Raw genomic sequence first — 13824 nt, 5'->3', positions numbered from 1 at the left:
TAGGAATGCTGTGTTGCACGTGTAGCGCTAAATTTGAAAGTGCCGCCATTACGTACTGTACCTACGTTATATCGGTTTTGCACATCAGTGTTAAACTAGACATCGGGCCGATGCCGGCATTTTTAGATATACACTTTACAAAAATATAAACACAACATGTAAAAATCCATCCACCTGACAGTTGTGGCATATCAAGAAGCTAATTTAACAGCATGATCATTACACAGGTGCACCTTGTGCTGGGGACAATAAAAGGTCACTAAAATGTGCAGTTGTGTCACACAGCACAATGCCACAGACTTCATGTTTTGAAGGAGTGTGCAATTGGCATGCTGACTGCAGGAATGTCCACGAGAGCTTTTGCAGGAGAATTTTATTTTAAATTTACCATAAGCCACCTCTAACATCGTTTTAGAGAATTTGGCAGTATGTCCAACTGGTCTTACAACCGCAGACCACGTGTATGGTGTCGTGTGGGTGAGCTTTTTGCGGACGTCAAATTTGTTAACAGAATGCCCCATGGTGGCGATGGGGTTATGGTATGGGCAGGCATAAACTACGGACAACGAAGACAATTGCATTTTATTGATGGTAATTTGAATGCACAGAAATACCGCGACGAGACCCTGAGGTCCATTGTGAGGCCATATTGTTTAAGGCATCTGTGAGCAACAGACGTGCATCTGTATTCCCAGTAATGGGAAATCCATAGGTTAGGGCCTAATGAATTTATTTAAATTGACTGATTTCCTTATGAACTGGAACTCAGTAAAATCTTTTAAATTGTTGCATGTTGGGTTTATATTTTTGTTCTGTATAGTTTAGGCTTAAATTAGGCCTATATAAATCATACCTTTGAAGCACATCCCATGAGTAGCAGACCCTTTTCCTTTCTAACTGTGCCAATCAAATTTGCCGAGAACTACTGTCAAGTTACCAGGTTACTAGCTAGCTAGGTAACATGACCTCACAACATTGTTTGTTATCAAACCAATAATTAGTGGCCCAGGGTTAGTTTAAAACAGCCAGTGCATAGTGTTTGAAATTTTATCAACTATTTTCCCCCCCGTTTGAGCTAGAGACAAAGTTGTTTTCTTTGGTGTGAAGTTACAAGCATGCCTGTCGCGAAGCTGGTTTCCTCTCTAGCACTGCTGGGTGACATCGAACTTGCAAAGCCTACTTACCCTGCCTGGTGCAGGTGAGTGATGGCTGGAAGGGGATGCACCTGGCGGGTTAGCGCTGCCACACATGATATGCGCACGAAAGTGAAGTGGACAGTATTGGACCGGTGCATATAAAGAGACTAGTTTCTGTTGTGTGATAGTATCATATGAAACGGTACTATACAGTATTCAAAAATGTTGGTATCATAAGTATCATGACATTTTGGTACCGTGATATTATCGTGGTACCAGTACACAGCGCAACACTAGTGTGCATATTGGGACACAGATGGACTTAAGTGACCAGCCCAGTTTTCAGACACAAAGAGAATAAAGGCCAGAGGCTCACCAGGTTTACACTATAAAACTGGAGATATCAAATCAAATTTAATTTGCCACATGTGCCGTATACAACAGGTGTAGGTAGACCTTACAGCGAAATACTTACGAGACCCTAACCAACAATGCAGTTTTAAGAAGAAATTAAAGTACCAAATAATTCAACAGCAGCAGTAAAATAACAATAACGAGACTATATACAGGGGGTACCGGTACAGAGTAAATGTGTGGAGGCACCGGTTAGTTGAGGTAATATGTACATTTAGGTAGAGTTATTAAAGTGACTATGCATAGATAACAGAGTAGCAGCAGCGTAAAGGGGTACAAATAGTCTGGGTAGCCATTTGATTAGATGTTCAGGGGTCTTATGGCTTGGAGGTAGAAGCTGTTTAGAAGCCTCTTGGACCTAGACTTGGCGCTCCGGTACTGCTTGACGTGCGGTAGTAGAGAGAACAGTCTATGACTAGGGTGGCTGGAGTCATTGACAATTTTTAGGGCCTTAATCTGACACCACCTGGTATAGAGGTCCTGGATGGCAGGAAGCAATATCAAGTGAATATTCCAATTAAAGTTTAAAAAGCAAACTGCTTGCATGACATTTTATAAACTAATTTGTTCTAAAGACTGAAGGATCCATACTAAAGCATGCCTGAAGCATTAGAACGTTGTTCCTCTGCATGAGGACATTGACATGTCCAACAAAGCGCCTTCAGAAAATATTCCCATATTTTGCTGTGGTATAGCTAGAACTTAAAATTGAGATTTGCTGGGCACTGTCCTACACACAAAAAAACTAAGTCAAAGTGGAACTATGTTTTTAGATTTTTTTTGCTTATTAAAAATGAAATGCTGAAATGTCTTCAGTCAATAAGTATTCAACCCCTTTCTTACGGCAAGCCTGAATAAGATCAGGAGTGGGAATTGGCTTAACAGGTCACATAATAAGTAGCATGGACTCTCACTGTGTGCAATAATAGTGTTTTAGTGATTTTTTAAAAATGGCTACCTTATCTCTGTACCCCACACATACAATTATCTGTTAAGTCCCTCAGTCGAGAAGTGAATTTCAAACAAAGATTCAACCAAAGAGGTTTTCCAATGCCTCGCAAAGAACAGCACCTATTGGTAAGATTTGTTTATATATAAAAAAGAACAGCATGATTAAGTTATTAATTACTCTTTGGCTGGAGTATCAATATACCCAGTCAATACAAAGATACAGTAATCTTTCCTAACTCAGTTGCCAGAAAGGAACCTGCTTAGGGATTTCACCATGAGACCAATGGTGACTTTAAAACAGTCAGAGTTAAATGGCTGTGATAGGAGAAAACTGAGGAAGGATCAACAACATTGTAGTTACTGCACAATACTAATCTAATTGACAGATTGAAAACAAGGAAGCCTATACAGAATAAAACAATTTCAAAACATGCATACTGTTTGCAACAAGGCACTAAAGTAATACTGCATAAAATGTGGCAAAGCAATCAACTTTTTGTCCTGAATACAAAGCATTGTGTTTGGGGAAAATCCAATACAACACATTACTGAGTACCACTCTTCATATTTTTAAGCATAGTGTTGGCTGCATCATGTTATGGGTATGCTTGTAATCATTAAGGGCTGGGGAGTTTTCAGGATAAAAAAAATTAACTGAATGGAGCTCAGCCCAGGCAAAATCCTAGAGGAAAACCTGGTTCAGTCTGCTTTCCACAAGACACTGGGAGATGAATTCACCTTTCATAAGGACAATATTCCAAAATCAATGCCAAATCGACACAAGTTGATAACCAAGAAGACAGTGAATGTTTCTAAGTGGCCGAGTTGGTTTTTACTTAAATCTACTTAAAAATCTATGACAATACAATTGTTGTCTAGCAATGATCCAATTTGACAGAGCTTGAAGAATTTTGAAAATAATAAAAATGGGGAAATGTTCCACAATCCAGGCGTGGAAAGCCTTACCCAGAAAGACTCACAGCTGTAATCTCTGCCAAAGGTGCTTCTACAAAGTATTGACTCTGGGGTGTGAATACTTAAGGAAATTAGATATTTCTGTATTTCTTTTAAATAAATTAGAAAAACATGTTTTCACGGGGTATTGTGTAGTTGGGTGAGAAAATACATCTATTTAATAAATTTTGAATTCAGGCTGTAACGCAACAAAATGTAGAATAAGTCAAGGGGTATGAATACTTTCTGAAGGCACTGTATGTGTTATCAAACATGAAAATTCTTCAAGAATTACACAAGATAGGGTTATCTGTCAGTTTAGACTAGGCCATTTCACCCTAAAAAAGTCATCCTTCAATGAAACAGCTCAATGAACAGATAATACCTTGTTCTTCTTTACTAGAGGTATCAATGATAACTGTAGGAGAAGGTAGGCCTATACATTTTACAGACTAAAATCTATTTTAAAAGGTCTCCTAACTTTAACCTAAAGCACACCTGGGATAAATAGATTATTCATGCCAACACCATCATGGAGACGAATTAGTCAGAGAGGGAGAGAGAGTTTACAGCACATTATCTAACCCTCTGCCTCACAGGTGCTCACTGTGTCTGTGGAGAGAGCAGTTCTCTTAATAATTGCACTGAAGCACATGGGTGTGTGTGTGTGTGAGAGAGGGTTCACCATGCTGGTTTTAACGAGATACACAGCAAAGCGATCTCTCGATTCTAAAATCCATAATTCATCAATTCTTCCCAGCGTGCCGGCCAAAAAGCCAGTTTAAGAACTCACACAGCGGAGAGGGAAAAATATACTCCTTTACTCTTTGTAGTACTTTTAAGACCTCCTCAGACATCTCGGGGACAGCTTAACATGCTAAAACAATAAATTAGACTGCACTCACACAGAGGCGTGGACTCGGAGGAGCACATCAAATATTAACAGGAGAATTGTAAACAAGTCTTAGGCGGTGGAAATCAAAAGCCTGAGCGCTCCTTTCTCATGTTACGTTATAGAGAGTGCAGAGGTGGAGAATGGGAGGGGTGCTTTAATTCTTTTGAATGTGATAGTGTCTGAACATGCGTGCACACGCACTCTATAGCTGTGTCATCCTGACAGAGATTAGTGCCGAGCAGGTTTCCCCAATGCACAAGTCTAGAATATGCTCTCCCTGCCCAAACCCTTCAGAAGAGCTATAAAACAAAAACCTATTAAACCCGACCCTGGATCAGCTCGGTTTGTGTGTGTGAGACTTACCGTAGTGTGCTTGGAAGGCCTGGGGCTTCACCACCTGACTGCAGTGGCTGCACATCACCAGGTAGAAGTCGTCCTGTGCTGGACACTGGCCAAATATGGGCATGTCTGTGGTTCCATGGAGGGGGGAACACAGATGAACAGGATAAAGACAACCAGTATCTACTGTAAACTGTAGGGAGGTAGACACAGGAAGTTTCTGAATGAAACATTTGAAACCATGCAGTGTTATGGACAGAGGGAGATAAAGCCTAGGCAACTAAGCATTCAATACTCTAGGATAATTATGGTTAATACAGGTATGAGAACAATCATACCAGACAAAAACTGATTGTACACTTGTAGAGATTACACACACAAAGAGGGTACCAGCCCCATTTCACAGTACAGGAAACAACCTAGTGATAAGAACAAGGAGATGACCGAGTCAGCACTCCAAAGGTTAACTGCTGCAGAAACACACTGACAGGCTACCCCACACGCTACACACATAAGGGGTGAAGCAGGCAGGATAACTACAGCCAGTGGCAGAGCCTATGAATGATCTGTGACTTCAAATGAGGATGGAGAGCAACTGAGACAGAGAATGTCACTTGGGCCGTACCTGCAAATATTCAAATAAACTAAATCATCCAGGCAAAACATAACACCTTCATTCACAGGAATGCATATGGCATATTATTATCTTATGTGACCAGAAAACTGCATTCCACTGTTAATGTAGTTAAAGTTAAAATGTTCAACCTTGGTCAGTCGTTGCGTTAGTTAAATGCTTAACAGAGCCGATTGGTTGGTTGGTGGATTCATTCATGTGCTCAACACCACCAGTCTCAAATCAAATTTGATTAGTCACATGCGCCGAATACAACAGGTGTAGGTAAACCTTAGTGAAATGCTTACTTACGAGCCCCTAACTAACAATGCAGTTTAAAAAATAATAATACGGATAACAAAAATAAATAGAAGTAATAAGTAATTAAAATGCAGCAGTAAAATAACAATAACGAGACTATATACAAGGGGGTACTGGTACAGAGTCAATGTGCGGGGTAATATGTACATGTAGGTAGAGTTATTAAAGTGACTATGCATAGATGACAGAGAGTAGCAGTGGTGTAAAAAAAAAATATTAAAAAAAAGTGGGGGGGGTGCAAATAGTCTGGGTGGCCATTTGATTAGATGTTCAGGAGTCTTATGGATGGGGGTAGAAGCTGTTCAGAAGCCTCTTGGACCTAGACTTGGCACTCCGGTACCACTTGTCGTGCGGTAGCAGAGAGAACAGTCTTATGACTAGGGTGGCTGAAGTCTTTGGCAATCCCTCCAATACTGCACGGACCTTCTATTCTCTTTCTCGCTCTCTAGGTGGCTGGAGTCTGACAATTTTTAGGGCCTTCCCCTGACAACAAATATTGCTGTATGGTGGTATTATACACTTTTTTTTATTGTAGATATGTTGTGGTGTAATAATGTTAAATTATGTACCGTTTTATCTTTTGTTGTATGTGTGATGTAAGTGCCTTAATGTGTTTGGACCCCAGGAAGAGTAGCTGCTGCCTTGGCAGCAGTTAATGGGGATCCATAATAAATACAAATACAAGACTCAATCCTTTTTTGGTGAAAGCTCCATCATGGAAATCAGAGGGGCATACTGGGAGACAAGGCGAGATCAACATTTACCCTCACAAGGAGAACAACAAAGAGCTAATGAAGGGGCTAATTAAGAGATCACCCAGAGTGCCCGCCCACACGCCGTAGCGGACAAGGCCTTCCAACACACGGCTGAGGACACTTGAAACGTCACCAACGTTTCCGAGGCTCTGGCTAGTCCACATAAAAGCCTACCTGTGCTCTTAGAAAAGTCATTTGCTGCTGTGGATGAGGGAATTAACAAGCTGACCTGTACTAAACACAGGGTTAGTGACTGGTCTCTTAAATGAGCACCAGCTGAATCAACAGTCCACTCTGGATTCAGGACTTTGGCTGTGGCACTGCACTATTGAAGCATCCAACATTAAAAAAGTGGTGAAACTCCATAAGCCATTTCATTCCCCATTTTCTCGTGTGGTATGGAGATGAGAGAGAAGGAGAGAAAGAGTAGAGTGCAGTTCATTTCACCTTCGTCTTCAATGGCAGTGATGAATGATCTAGGTAGAGTAGTAGCAGATATTGGATGCTCACAGCAGAGAGGCTGGCTGCACAGACACAGGGCAGCAAACTCTGACCTCTAGCCACTACGTTTCCCAGCTTCCCCTTCTCAGTCTGCTATATCAGTCAAATGGGTGAAGGGGAGTCAGAGAGATATCATGGGAGTGAATGAACACAGGGGCAGATCAGAAGAGAGAATCCTTCAGTCACGTTCCAATTATGGCTCTTGTGAGTGCGTCATGTCTGGATCGTGTCCGTGTGTGTGTAGAAACGGCTGTTCCACCAGGGAGACATGTGGGGAGTCATGGTAGAGGTGTAGTCATCCACAGGGTAAGCCATAATACCCCGCACTTCATAGGGCTGGGCCTGAATGACAATGTGCTGAGACAAAGAGAAGAGAACACACTCCAGACCTGAGGAGGATGTAGAAGTTTGTGGACCAACTGTGATGTAAAACACAGGAGAGGGGCTATGGGTTTGGAAATGGAGGTGTGTGGAGCCAACTAAGGACATACATCCTACCATCACCCGTCCTGTACTCATCTCCTTCCCTTCAAGACCAATGATCTGTTATCAATAGGTAAGGCTGTGGTGAAAAAAGTATTCAGTGCTTGTACCTATCCATGGCCATGAGGTAGAGAATGAAGAAAGGCATTAGTGGTAGTAGCCTAGAGTTTAGAGAGGCGGACCAGCAGCCGAAAGGTTGCTGGTTCAAGCCCCGGACAACAAAAATTGGAATGGAACTGAACGGGCAGCTGGAAGCTTGCTGATCTTTGATGCCATGTACCATCTCCTGCTGTGGAGCCCTTGGGCAAGGGACTTAAATCCCCACAATTCTTCTCCATCCAGGGGCGCTGCATTGCAGCGGACCCTGTGCCTCGCAGCGCGTATCCTCAAGGGTGCTGGGAAAGGCAGAAGATACATTTCTGTTCTAACCAAAGGACAACAAAGTTGTATTATATTGATGTTTTTAGGACACGATCAGCTCTCCCCTTTTCTTACATCTAGTCAGCAGTTTGTTGCACTTACAGTGCATTCGAAAAGTATTCAGACCCCTTCCCCTTCTCCCACATTTTGTTACAGCCTTATTCAAAAATGTATTAAAATAAAGTCTTCACACAATAGCCCATAATGACAAAGAGAAAACAGGTTTATAAAAATAAAAACCAGAAATACCTTATTTACATAAGTATTCACACTCTTTGCTATGAGACTCGAAATTGAGCTCAGGTGCATCCTGTTTCCATTTATCATCCTTGAGATGTTTCTACAACTTGGAGTTGACCTGTGGTAAATTCATTTTGATTGGACATGATTTGGAAAGGCACACACCTGTCTATAAAGGTCCCAAAGTTGACAGTGCACGTCAGAGCAAAAATCAAGCCATAAGGTCGAAGGAATTGCCCGTAGAGCTCCGAGACAGGATTGTATCGAGGCCTAGATCTGGGGAAGGGTACCAAAAAATGTCTGCAGCAGGTCCCCAAGAACACAGTGGCCTCCATCATTCTTAAACGGAAGAAGTTTGGAACCACCAAGACTCTTCCTAGAGCTGGCCGCCCAGCCAAACTGAGCAATTGGGGGAGAAGTGCTTGGGTTAGGGTGGTGACCAAGAACCCGCTGGTCACTCTGACAGAGCTCCTCTGGGAGATGGGAGAAGCCACTCCTCAGTAAAAGGCACATGACAGCCCACTTGGAGTTAGCCAAAAGACACCTAAAGAACCTAAGATTCTCTGGTCTGATGAAACCAAGATTGAACTCTTCGGCCTGAATGCCAAGCGTCACGTCTGGAGGAAACCTGGCACCATCCCTACGGTGAAGCATGGGTGGCAGCATCATGCTGTGGGGATGTTTTTCAGCAGCAGGGACTGGGAGACTAGTCAGGATCGAGGGAAAGATGAACGGAGCAAAGTACAGAGAGATCCTTGAAGAAAAACTTGCTCCAGAGTCTCAGGACCTCAGACTAGGACGAATGCTCACCTTCAACAGGAAAATGACCCTAAGCACACAGCCAAGACAACGCAGGAGTGGCTTTGGGACAAGTCTCTGAATGTCCTTGAGTGGCCCAGCCAGTGCCCGGACTTGAAACCGATCAAACATCTCTGGAGAGACCTGAAAATAGCTGTGCAGCAACACTCCCCATCCAACCTGACAGAGCTTTAGAGGATCTGCAGAGAACCTCCTCAAATACAGGTGTGCCAAGCTTGTAGCGTCACACCCAAGAAGACTCGAGGCTGTAATCGCTGCCAAAGGTGCATCAACAAAGGGTCTGAATGTGATAGTTTAATACATTTGCAAAAATTTATAAAAAACATTTTTTTCTTTGTCATTTGGAGTTGTGTGTAGATTGATGAGGGTGGAAGAAACTATTTAATACACTTTAAAATAAGGCCTTAATGTAACAAAATGTGGAAAAAGTCAAGGGGTTTTAATAATTTCTGAATGCACTTCATATAATCCCATTGGATCCTGCAGGTCACACCAGCAGCATACCACCCTACATCCCACTGCTGGCGTGCCTTTGAGGCTAAGCAGGGCCGGTCCTGGATGGGAGACCAGATTCAGCTGGAAGTAGAGTTGGAGAGCTAGCAGGGGGCACTCTGGTCTTAAGATCGAATTCAAATGCCCCAGGACAGTGAAGGGGACATATCCCTGCATAGGGTACCGTCTTTTGGATGAGATGTTAAACTGCTGTCCTGGCTCTCTGTGGTCATTAAAAATCTCATGGCACAAATAGAGGTTTTAACACCGGTGTCCTGGCTAAATTCCCAAATTGGCCCCCATTTCCATCATGGCCACCTAATCACCCCCTCATTCCTAAATGGCATATATCAGTCCTCACCATGCTAGCTGATGTGTCGTTAGCGTTCTGGCACAAAATGGTTCATCCAGGTGGGTGTCACACATTGGTGGTGGATGAGGTGAGTTTCCCCATTACTATATAAATGCTTTGAGAACCTCAGGTTGGTAGAAAGGCGCTATATAAATCCAATCCATTATTATTACACAAACTAGAAAAATCTGAACATCTGGGTATTGTCACACTCACATTACTAGCAAATATTTCCATTTTCAAATATAAGTGATGTCTGTTGAGGTTCATTTCAAATTGTTCCGGAACCCTAACTGCCTGACAAACAGGGCCCAGATTGAGGCCTTCAGAAGTTCAGACATGTAGCTGGTGCTGTTTCAGTGTCGACACCTTACTGTGAGACACTGCCACATTTCACTTCTGCAGAGTCAGCCGTCGGTGCCATTCATTATCAGTCTGCTAGTGTGTAGATATTTGTATTTCATTTGTATGTTTAATCCCAGCCTCATCCCCGCAGGAGGCTTTTTTACTCTTGGTAGGCCGTCATTGTAAATAAGAATTTGTTCTTAACTGACTTGCTTAGTTAAATAACGGTTCAATAAAGTAAATAAGGATCGACTAACTCTTTCACATTGGCACCAAACGTATCAAAACCATTCGAATTTGCATTCTCACTAATATGTAATTGTCTTCCAATCTTTGTCTTCTCCATTTGTATAGCATGGTAATTAAACATTTCATGCCAGTCTTTATCAAATCACTGACAACAACCCATGTAATAATTCAATTATAAATCATAGCGTCCAAAAACAAACAGTAAGGCCATTCTTTGTTGTTAATATTGTAAATATAGAGCACTTTGAATGTGCTTATAAAAATGTTCCCAACAAATGTGAGTGTGTAGTAGTTTAGTAGCACTATAAATATTCAACTGACATAGGAAAGTCATCGGAGGTTTCAAGCAATTTCCATCAAGAGTAGCAGTTATTCTTAATGACAGACTCGTTGCTCCCATTTTAACTGTGAAACTGCTGTCACCACACTGAGTGTGCCCCTCCCCTAACGGTGCACACCAGGGTTTTTCAGGTGGGCACAATGATACAGAACAGCCAGACAGAAATTATAGTGTAAAACAGGCAAAATAATTATCTGTTGTGTATAATAAACAATCATGTCAGCTTTATCACATTACATTTCTGTCTTTCTACCCCACTGAATAAGCCCTGGCTGGTTGTTAGCTGTGGTGTGCTCCCACTTAGGAACAGAGGATAGAAGTCCCCTCTTCAAGATGTCAACTAGTGGCCATACATTCCAGGGCTATATCATTGATTGATCAGACTTGCATTGTCACAGGTCAATCTGGTGCACTTGTTCAACAGAACAACCAGATTTCAGAGCTGGTGCATGTGAAGTGTGTGTGCAACCCACCAAAACACTCATTGGCTCTGACAAAAGAGAGAACACTCACCATCTCTGCACAATCGCATGGCTTCTCGATTTTTCCCGAACTCCTTCAAACTTTCCTCCAATTCAGCACCTAAAATGAGGCAATCGAATACACAGACACATACATAGTTGCACTTGCTTGCTTCTGCTGTTGCTACCAGTAGCGTGTCTTCATATTCCCAAAACTGCACGCAATCGGAAAAAAAGCTAACAATCATATCTCGACTCTACACACACATCCAGTACGCACGAGCACTCACCGTCGTTGCCTTTGGGTATGGCAGCATCGACCCAGTTGCTCCAAGACTGTCCCAACATAATTTCTGGACTAGGCAGGGATCTGCGCTCCGCAACAGTCGCCATTGCTGTGGAGCCTTCTCCCCGCTGGATCTGCTGCTGTTGCTGCTTTAGCTGCCTGGCCGCTCTGCGCTGCTCCCCCCTGACGTCATCATCGGCCCTTTCCGACATTCTTTCCGCTACAATGTAACACAACAGCAGTCAGCGTTGAGGTGGTGTTCTCAGGATTCCTTCATTGAGCGACTCGGGCAAACGCATGTTTCGATAACACTAATCTCTTTGATGTATTCAGAAGCTATAGGGTGTCACACTCCAATTAAATCGCAATTTATTTGGACAGGAACATGTGTGCGAGGCCACATACCGTCTGGGCAATCACAGATACAACTTTAAAGGGGACACATAACTTCACCTCCCTGAGCGCAAGAAACGTGGGAAATCCAGGTCACTTACAAGGGGTGTTAAAACGTAACTGCATTAGTTAACAAATACTAGCTTATCAATTTAAAATCATGCAGTCCCACACCAGCTACTTAATAAATGTAGCCTACGCCAAATTGATACAGTTCACATTGTAGGCATTGGTTGTTTTTTTTAATCGAAAAGGCGATTTTGTGAAAGAGAACTAACCAAATTATAGGGACTAAAAAAATGTGTTATAATGCCCTAATATTGAGAGAATGAATGTGTCACCTCATGACAGCCAGAATATCACTCGCTCTCAACTTCAGAATCTAAGATGTGTAGCCTATGACGGAAAAGTTAATTTATATAAAGACCCTTATTAAAGTGCAACAATTATGACCGGGATTTTGTTTTGTCGACGGATGGGGGAGGAGATATACATTAATGTTATACTAAACTTCCTTAAAGCGCGACTGCTTTCCAGTAAATCGATTCATATTTCTCACAACCTTTTGCGTCAATGCCATGTTGCGCATTAACGATCTAGGAAACTTGTTACACTTTTATTCACAAAACACGCAGAAAGAAAGCTATAGTCCTCCCGTTAGAAAACAGTGATGGGACTGAGTTACTTTCTACAAAACTTCATTCAGATGTACAGTTCTATAAGAGTTAAATAAAGCCTAACAAAAATGAATGTTTAATGTCTTCAAATTATCCCTTACTTTCAAATGGGATTCTGAATTACATAGAGTGGGATGAGCCAGGATGTCTTCAGATATTATCTCATGTTTGCAACTCAGCACTACTTTACAACATAAAATACTGTTGGGCAGAATCAATATGTAACAGATAGTTAATAAGTGGTAAAATCCTACACAACCATTATCAGTTTTCCATATTGCTTACCAGTAGTAACCAGAATTTACCAAATGCATTTTCAGTGCATCCCCCATACCTTTACTGCCATTACAATAGGCATACAATGGGTCAACTAACAAGGGGGCAGAGACTAGCCCTATAAATGACAACTAATCAGTGCACAAAATAGTAGGTTATAGGACAGAGCAAAACCCCTCCCCTCAAGCTAACTTGTGGGCATGTTAAGAGTCTAGACCACGTGTCATACTCATTCCACGGAGAACCGAGTGTCTGCGAGTTTTCGCTCCTCCCTTGTGCTTGATGAATTAAGGTCACTAATTAGTAAAGAACTCCCCTCACCTGGTTGTCTAGGTCTTAATTGAAATGGGGTGAAAAAAACAGCAGACACTCAGCCCCATATGGAATTACTTTAACACCCCTGGTCTAGAGATAGTTAACATTTCTTGGCATATTAATTTCCAGACACATTTTCTAAAATATAAAAACTTTGCATCTTGTTGTTATGGTTATAGGGATGCTTGTGGATCCAAAAACGTCATACAAGACACGCATTACTGCAGCTATCAAAGCATACATAGATAAGGATACTAAGCCTAACTAAATACATCCAAACAGCACCCTGGTTCTATACCATATACACTCACCTTCCTCTGTATCGTGGTACAGTGCAACTTTTCTTTTTAAAAAGGGGAACGAACTTCTGAACCTCTTCCGTATTTGTATTTGTGTGTGAATGGATAGGAGCAGAGGTATGGAGACAGAGGGATCTGGTTTTAGGTGAATATATATGGTTTCGAAGGTGAGAATGTTACCACTAGGCCAGACTCAGTGCAGCGTATTACAAAAACTAAGTAATTGTTTACATGTGTGTATACTAATCAATTATAAAAACATATTACTTGGCAAATGTTCTGCATCTAACAGACTGACATAAGAATAAGGTTGGGATTCTTTGAAATGTCAAATTATAAATATTACACTTCCATGGTGTAATCCACCAGTTAAATCCACTTCAAATCAGTGTAGATGAAGGGGAGAAGACAGGTTAAAGAAGAATTTTTAAACCTTGAGACAATTGAGACATGGATTGTGTATGTGTGAATGGGCAAGACAAAAGATTTCAGTGCCTT

General features: G+C 41.9%; 1 protein-coding gene across 1 annotated transcript in view; it reads right to left on the bottom strand.

Moving 5' to 3' along the window:
* Positions 1 to 13824, bottom strand: part of LOC129851022 (ataxin-7) — a 35132-nt gene that overhangs the window by 14990 nt on the left and 6318 nt on the right. Inside the window, exons 3-5 of the mRNA XM_055917181.1 lie at positions 11371 to 11586; positions 11133 to 11201; positions 4714 to 4818 (exon numbers count right to left, since the gene is read on the bottom strand). Of these exons, the coding sequence (XP_055773156.1) occupies positions 4714 to 4818; positions 11133 to 11201; positions 11371 to 11578 (382 nt within the window). The 5' untranslated portion in view covers positions 11579 to 11586. The remainder of the gene's footprint in view (positions 1 to 4713; positions 4819 to 11132; positions 11202 to 11370; positions 11587 to 13824) is intronic.

The sequence above is a fragment of the Salvelinus fontinalis genome, chromosome 3, assembly GCF_029448725.1.
Source record: "Salvelinus fontinalis isolate EN_2023a chromosome 3, ASM2944872v1, whole genome shotgun sequence".
Classification (NCBI taxonomy): Eukaryota; Metazoa; Chordata; class Actinopteri; order Salmoniformes; family Salmonidae; genus Salvelinus; species Salvelinus fontinalis.
This window is presented reverse-complemented; position numbering and strand designations above follow the sequence as displayed.